The following is an 8,011-nucleotide window of genomic DNA, read 5'->3' as shown; positions in this document are numbered from 1 at the left end:
AAATGCAAAGAAAAACAACCATATACTGACAGAGGGAAGATTTTTGAAGAATAACTAGCTGAAATCAAAATAATTGAACATATATACAACTAAACTAAAGACAATAAATGCAAATGGCAAACCATGAAAATTTCTAAGTAAAAAATTCTGCAGTAGAAAGCATAAAAAAAATGACAGTAAAATTAATGGACCAGGCACCTACGAAGACAGTTAATAATTAACGCGGGAATCAAAGTGTGTTTTCCGAAGCCAACATGCGATGAATGATCAGCATACCAGTTCTGCAGTGAGAGTGTATGCACAGCGCCCTCCACTCGTATTGCACCCCAGATACGGGATTTCGAGAGAAGAGTAGAATCGAATACTTCAGTAGCGATGATGAAATCTAGTTCCTTCTTGCTCATTGCTTTAGTCGCTCTGCTGAAGAACATAGAAGGAGAGAGGAATACTCTAACTTTAAAAGTGATTGTTGGTTACAAGGTAGCACCAGTGATTGCTACCTTCAGTGCACGTAAGTAATGGCGAAATCGGTGTGAAGTGAAACCGGCCAGTTCTACTACACTTTCCTTAGGCCTTGATCTGTTCCATCATGGACATTCATCCTTTGAGAATTACCTTACCGCCCTTACTCTGCTGACAATTATTTACTTCTCTGCCCTTTCTCAATTAGGTAGTCGACTAGCATGTGCTGCAGGCTGCGTCCAAAACCAAGCTTGTGATGTTTACGACTACAAAGATAAATCAAATTCAAACAACTGCAACATCGCAGCTCTGAATGTAGACACTTACTTCGAGCAAGACTCGGATTCTATATGTTATGTGCCAGTTGGTGGTGAGGTGGACCAATCCTTATGAAGAAAAAGGCTTCATAGTTCCTGTTTGTATTGATATATCGTGAGAAAATACAGTGAGGAAAGAGTGCTGTCTCTCGAGCAAACATTTCATTAGAATGGCTTCATTGTACAATGTAGCAATTTTTTTCAAATTTCTTTTCTCCTAAGCATATTTACACAAACGTTTCTTTCGTCTTTGGGCTGAATATCCTTTCTTGATGAAGCTCTAATCCACAGCCGTGATCTCCCTCCGCAACGAACAGCATGGCCTTTGGGGGCGCTGGTCGGCCTACCAGTACTGTGACGAAGGTTCCTTTGTTTACGGATTGAGAGCTTGGGTGAGTGATCCGCCGCGTCTTGAAAGAGAGGGGCCAGTGGGAGGGGCACCTGGGCACGAAGGAGGTGAAAGAGAGGGGCCAGTGGGAGGGGCACCTGGGCACGAAGGAGGTGAAAGAGAGGGGCCAGTGGGAGGGGCGGCCGCAAAGGCCTCTCGCCTTTGCCCTTAACTCTACTTACAGTGAAGGTTAAAATTTCCCTTTGGCAATGTAACTAGAAATATATCTTGCATTTTTTTGCAAAAACTTACTATTTGGTATGTGACGTTTAATCAACAAATATCTGTGAATGGTGATAATAGCCCCTACGTTAGAGCTGCTACATAGGCTGCAAACTTTGAAAAAAGCGACGTAACTTGATGACGTCAGAAGAGGCAGTCCATACTCCTTAAGGCCTTCCCTAACTTATCTCTTGAGCAGCTTTCTATCACCTTCTCTTTTCATCTTTTATATGTCTCATTCATTCACTTTTTCTTTCATTTATTCGTCTCTTCATACATTTCCTTTTTCCTCTCCCCCTCTCCCTTTGCTTCTTTATATCCTACCCGTTGATTTATTATATCTATCATTCCCCCCTTTCTTTCTCTCGTCCCTTTACATAATTTCTCTCTCTCTCCCTCATCTCGCGCATATGGATATTCTCACTTTCTTGACCACGGCTGCTTTATCTGAAAATCCACTCTGAACTTATTCCTCCGCGGCCTTTCTACTGATATCTTTTATTTACAGTTTGGCGGCATAATTTAGCAGAATTTAAGGGCATTTAATAATAACAGAAATACCAAAGAATACATTTTAGTACAACAGATCACCTCTAAAACACTTCAATTAGGTTTCATACATGGGCACTTGCGACATTCCATTACTAACATTTGTCTCCATGTTTATCACGAAAGACAGATGAGTATGGTGGACCTGGACTCGCTCAAGACGACTGCGGTATGACCGGGTTGGAGCTGTACTGTAAGGACCTCGCAGGCACTGTCACAACTCCTATTAAATTTAACCTTGGCTTCAGTGACGCAGTGGTAAGGCGTAAGTATACATCGTACTGTGAGTCTCGTAGTCTCGTATGAAGTTGTTTTAATTTTCTGATGCTATATAGTTTATATAAACAAACACACATATATGTGTGTATGTGTGCATATACATCCCCGCTACCAGCTCTTTTTCTAAACATAGCAAGTTTCCAGAACCACTTATTATCAGTAGCCGCATATAAATGGCTTAGAACTTTTATATCAATTTAAAATTGCGAGGGTCTGACAAGTGTTGCAGGGTATGTACAATCATTCACAATTTAATTTTGTCATGAATGTAGCTTCGACACCTTTCTAGAATAAAGAGCAGGCGTTAAATTATGTCACACGCGTTGTGCTTGTGACTGTATAACCATGCAGTCGGAGATGACATGTATAATATATTTATACAAACAAAGCAATTTGAAAAGAAAGACAGCATGTCTCCTTTTCTCGACCGTATATATATATTTCATAAATATGATATCTCATTATCACAGCTATCTATATATTATCAATATCACCAAATAATATTAGGCCTCTCTGAACAAAAAGAAAGGGAAAAAATGCATTTAGAAACACCTTTCTTATGTCCTAAGTACATAAATATTTTGATGAATTGCCTTTGATATTCAGCTCAAGACACCTGCCAGGGCGGCACATTCGCTCTGGGCTTCCGCATGAAGTGGCTCGGTGACCAGGGGGACGAGGATGACGTGGCTATGACCACCTTCCGGCTGCATTGCCAGACCGGAACCGCCCAGAGTTATGGGGATCTTCAAGGTATTTTTTTTTTTTTTTGTCTTATTTGTGATTCTATTAGTACTTCTACCTCTGTTTCTTTTATCTCACTCATGGTATCTAAGAGGCTGTGAGAATAATGCTTCTGTCATGACTTCTACACCGGACGAAGCAGAACATAAACACATTCCTTAACATTCCCTGTAAATTTGATTTGCAAAGCTCTACTAGGTACTTGTTGAGATGCATCAGTGTTAATGTTACGTCAGCAACACTGGGAGATGGATTATATATGCTACTTGAACAATAAATATATATATTCACCAACAAAATACGCAGTTTGCATTAAATATTAGATTAACACATTCCTAATAGAGTAGGAATAATATTTTAATAAATAATATTATAATATTTTGCAGGAAATGCGATATGTATTGCTGCATTGGGTGATCTACGAAGTAATGGAGAAAAGAAATACCATGTCAGTATTCATTATCGTATTATATCCCCTCCAGGAACGTGGTACAGCGCGGCAATGTGCCCTCCTGAGTCTCTCATTTGTGGATTTCGCGTCTTGTACCAACTGCTTACTGTCGACGATGTCACCTGCTTCAACGAGGTTGTAATGGCGTGCTGTTTCCCGTGAGCCTCGACTGTGGCATGACGAACCAGGGACCTCGGAAGGAAGAACGGGACAGCGGCCGCAATGCAGTGATCACTCGGCTTATGCGACTATACTCCCCTTTAGCTGTGAAGATGGCGCTGATATTCCAAGCAAAGAGCTTCATCATATATGTGTTAGCCATAAAGCTGGTTTATGTCTCATGTACTGTTTTAGAATATGCTTTATCTACTGCTGTCCGGCGGGCAATGCCTACAAGCCGAAATAATAAAATTAGCCTAGAAAATTTAAGGAAAAGTTACAGACGTAGAACGAACCTTTGCTTCATTATCGTTTTCCGAAACAAAATTACACTTTGCTTACTTTCTTGTATAGATGCTCTCTAAAACTTGTGCATGCATTGGTACACGAGTAAAGTGGCTGCCATACTTTTCAGCCAACGTCACGTACGAGGACGTAGTAACAACGCTGCTATTTGCTACCTTCTAGGTTTTGGCCATACGTGTGCGTGTTCTTCTTTTGTTTTGCTTTCCTTGATAGATGTTTCACCACTATAATTCTACATCATCCTTTCTTCATAAGTATACTGAATACTGTCTACGAATCCAGTAGCCTTTGGGTGACAGTCTTAACTTGAGTTTTCAATGACTTCTAGACAGACTGGGAATGCTTTTGGAATTTTTGTCTTACTTTTTTATGAGGATGCACAATGAGGTAAAGGTTTACAATACACTTATACTTGACTTACACGTACCATTTCGATTTCATAGCGATAAACTTTATTTACTCCCAAGCTGATTTGTGCTAAATTTAATGCGTTTGCACAACACCCATCAGTGATTTAGTAGTTCATATTACTTTTTGATGTCAGTTCCTGCGTGAAGGAATAAATGTGTGGCATATTTAACAGAATCTATTATTTCCAAGATTAATCCATGGTCTTTTCCGTTCTTTTTTTTTAGTTTTATAGACTAATACCTCTTTCACTTGGTGAAGACAACAATTACATTTTGAGGCATTTTATCCTACTTATACTGATAAACATGCATTTTAATTTACTCTGCATTGCTCCATATAAAGAGAAATTATATATATAGACATATATGTGTGTATGTGTGCGCACGCGCGCATATATATGTATATATATTTACTCATATATATGTATATATATATTTACTCATATATATGTATATATATATATTTACTCATATATATGTATATATATTTACTGATATATATGTATATATATTTACTCATATATGTATATATATACATACAAACAATATATATGTATATATATGTATAGTAAAACACTACCATGTTAATACTATGACAGAAAAATCTACAATGCACAAACTAGATTTGTTGATGATAAGACAACTGTTCGAAATCCACCTGGATTCCATCTTCAGGTTTGAAGATGGAATCCAGGTGAATTTCGAAATTGTTGTCTCATTATCAATGTACCTAGTCTGTGCATTGTGGGTTTTCCTACTATATATATTTATATTTATATATGTATATATAAACACACACATATATACATATGCATTTATATGCATAAACATATATACATTTATATATGCTTACATATATACACATTTATATATATTTGTGTGTGTATATATATATATATATATATATATATATATATATATATATATATATATTTGTATATGTATCTATATCTATATCTATCTATTTATATTTTCATATGCATGTATGTATATATATCAATTTATATCTATATGTGTATCTATATTTCTCTCTGCATATATATATATATATGTATATATATAAATATATATATATATATATATATAGATATGTATATATCTGTGTAGGTATATATGAATATATACATTTATAATTCATATGTAGATATATATGTGAGTGTGCGTGTGCATTCGTGCACACGCACACTCACTGGTACTGGTCTGTACTCCGTTCCTCGCTAACCATTTGCTGGTGGAGTAATTCACAAACACACGTATTTTAACACCCAACCTACGCAAATTGTATCTACTTGTCTATTTGTTTCTATATCTACCTACCCACCTACCTATCTATCTAATTATCTACCAGTCTTTTCGTTTCTCCTTTTTTCTCTCGATCTATCAATTCAGATATCTACAATCTATCCATCTGTCTATTGTGTATCTATCTATTCAACTATCTAGCTACCTGCCCATCTATCTCTCCTTCTATCTTCTTATTTACTTATTCATCAGAAACATGAACAAACTGTTAAATGTGTGTGCTGAACGTTCTCGTTCACGGAAAAGTAATATATGTTTTTCTTTTATCATTTGTTAATCAAAAATATACAATTTCGTGTCTAAGAAATTTAAAGGAATTTTTGTTTGGTGTGCCACGGGATTGGGCGCGCACACACACACACACACAAATATATAACATATATATTGCACATTTGTGCCATCACCGATGCGGTGTTTTACGAACTACTCGGTGCCATGTTAACATCCTGTTGTTGACTAGGTCTTCATACTTCATACCCCCAGGGGAGTAGTTGGTTAGGTAATCATTGTTGGTGGTTCTCTACCCACCATCATATCCACGATAGACTCACCCACTACTGTATCTAGTTTTGACTTACCCAATATATGCAAATCCGTGTATGTCCACTCGCGGGCGATGTGCGTGTACATAAATGCATACATACACTCATATGCGCGCTGTGTGTGCGAATTCATAATATATAAGAATATATAGAAATATGTGTATTTGTACATATGAATAATGGGATATTGGACAAGTAGACCACCACGCCCCCTTCCGGTAATGACAGGATGTGTCCTAATTATATCACATGTTATAACATGACGATGTAACCGTTCCAGGTAGAGAATTGTCATGTGATGAGCTCACCAGCACCATGTACCGAATGGTAATTACTTTTAATAATCCTCAAACATGTGTAAGATATGAAATTTATGATAAGACCTGTCAATAGTATGAACATCACCAAATTATAAAAGGTTCTACATCCCTTGTATGCACCTGCCTAGCGGTAAATGAGTCGTCATTAAAGGCTAAATACTTACTTTCAACTCGGGTAATTGACCTCTCACTGTGCACTAATTACAGGATGTTATAATTCACGTTCGCTGACTCAGCCTTCTTCCTACTCGGCCAATTGACCTGTCACGTTGTAGTAAGTGATTACGAATTAATTACAAGGTATAATAATTGATGTTTCGCGAACATAAGAGCTGCAGGTAATCACAGGATATTTTACGTGGGCATTCGACTTCCAGATTTTCTCTTTCTCCGCCATATTCGCGCAGATGTGATAATTGATTTATGCATGTGATAATTGTTCATAATGCATTTGAATAATACATTTACTTGTACACCAGGTACATGAATATACTGAAATTAACCCAAGCACAGATGGCAAGAATTCATGCCATACCTACTGTAATACAAGTTCATTTATTGTATTTACCATGGTTACGAAGTAAAAAGTGACTTATGCATGTGATAATTGTTTATAATGCACCTGAATAATGAATTTACTTGTGCACCATACAAATAAAATATTGAAATTAACTAATGTGCACCATCACTTGTAAGCACTATTACATATATCAGTCAAAGGATCATAAAACTCGATCATATATTTTAGTATTTTGTTTTGGGGAATTCCAGAAATCTCTATCGACCGTTTGTGTCAACTGGTCTAGGGGAGGTAAATTCTGTGATTATCTTTGATTTTTCCGAGACATTTTCCTTGACCTAATCCTCTTTAAAGCTTTCTCACTTACACTCGGGCTCGGGGAACTTGCGTCGTCCTCGTTTGTGTCCTGCCCCGAGTCGATGGTTGGTGGCAACCTTCTTTTCCTAGAGGCAGGCTCGTTCTCACTGCGTTTGATTAAAAACGGGCATATATCACACTCACACTCCTTTCCTTGATCTACAATACAAAAAAAAAACAAAGAGAAAAAAGAAAGAAAGAAAGAAAAAAAAAAACAAAAAAACATTCAGATTCCATAAGATTAATCACAGCTACAAATAACAGTCAAAACATTCCATACAAGTCTTCAAGTAAGAATAATTACAATAATATTCTCACTCCTAACAGAGGAATTATATTCCTTCAGGTCCAATACAACGTAAAACTTGGGAACCACACCCACAGACCTAGCTGAAATATAGAAAAACAAGATAAATATCTAAACTTTTGTATATATCAATATTTTACTTATTTGACTAAAACTCAAGAATTACTTACCAAGGTTGGCGACTGAAATGTAAATCAATGACTTTAAGTTTTTGCATATATAAATATTTTAGAAGGCATGCCGAAACTCAGAAATATGAATCAGTGATAGCTATTAACCCAATCGGCACAGATGGCAAGAATACATGCCATGCCCACTGTAATATTTATTTATTTATTGTATTTATATATAGATAGCTCTACAAGTGCTTAATCAC

General features: G+C 36.7%; 1 protein-coding gene across 1 annotated transcript; it reads left to right on the top strand.

The window, feature by feature from the left end:
- The first annotated feature begins 375 nt into the window (after nucleotides 1-375).
- Nucleotides 376-4,613, top strand: LOC125030958. The gene is made up of 6 exons (XM_047621378.1): nucleotides 376-511; nucleotides 671-832; nucleotides 1,071-1,171; nucleotides 2,065-2,203; nucleotides 2,824-2,970; nucleotides 3,444-4,613. The coding sequence occupies exons 1-6, from the start codon at nucleotides 376-378 to the stop codon at nucleotides 3,572-3,574; spliced, it is 816 nt and encodes a 271-aa protein (XP_047477334.1). The 3' UTR covers nucleotides 3,575-4,613.
- The last annotated feature ends 3,398 nt before the right edge of the window (nucleotides 4,614-8,011 follow it).

This window comes from Penaeus chinensis, chromosome 12, assembly GCF_019202785.1.
Source record: "Penaeus chinensis breed Huanghai No. 1 chromosome 12, ASM1920278v2, whole genome shotgun sequence".
Taxonomy (NCBI): domain Eukaryota; kingdom Metazoa; phylum Arthropoda; class Malacostraca; order Decapoda; family Penaeidae; genus Penaeus; species Penaeus chinensis.
This window is presented reverse-complemented; position numbering and strand designations above follow the sequence as displayed.

Bases quoted from the DNA above. Each gene is read 5' to 3' on its own strand.
- LOC125030958 (XM_047621378.1), top strand. From the start codon at position 376: ATGATGAAATCTAGTTCCTTCTTGCTCATTGCTTTAGTCGCTCTGCTG. The intron at 833-1,070 runs GTGAGGTGGACC...TCTAATCCACAG, and splicing joins ATGTTATGTGCCAGTTGGTG to CCGTGATCTCCCTCCGCAAC. The intron at 1,172-2,064 runs GTGAGTGATCCG...TTATCACGAAAG, and splicing joins TTTACGGATTGAGAGCTTGG to ACAGATGAGTATGGTGGACC.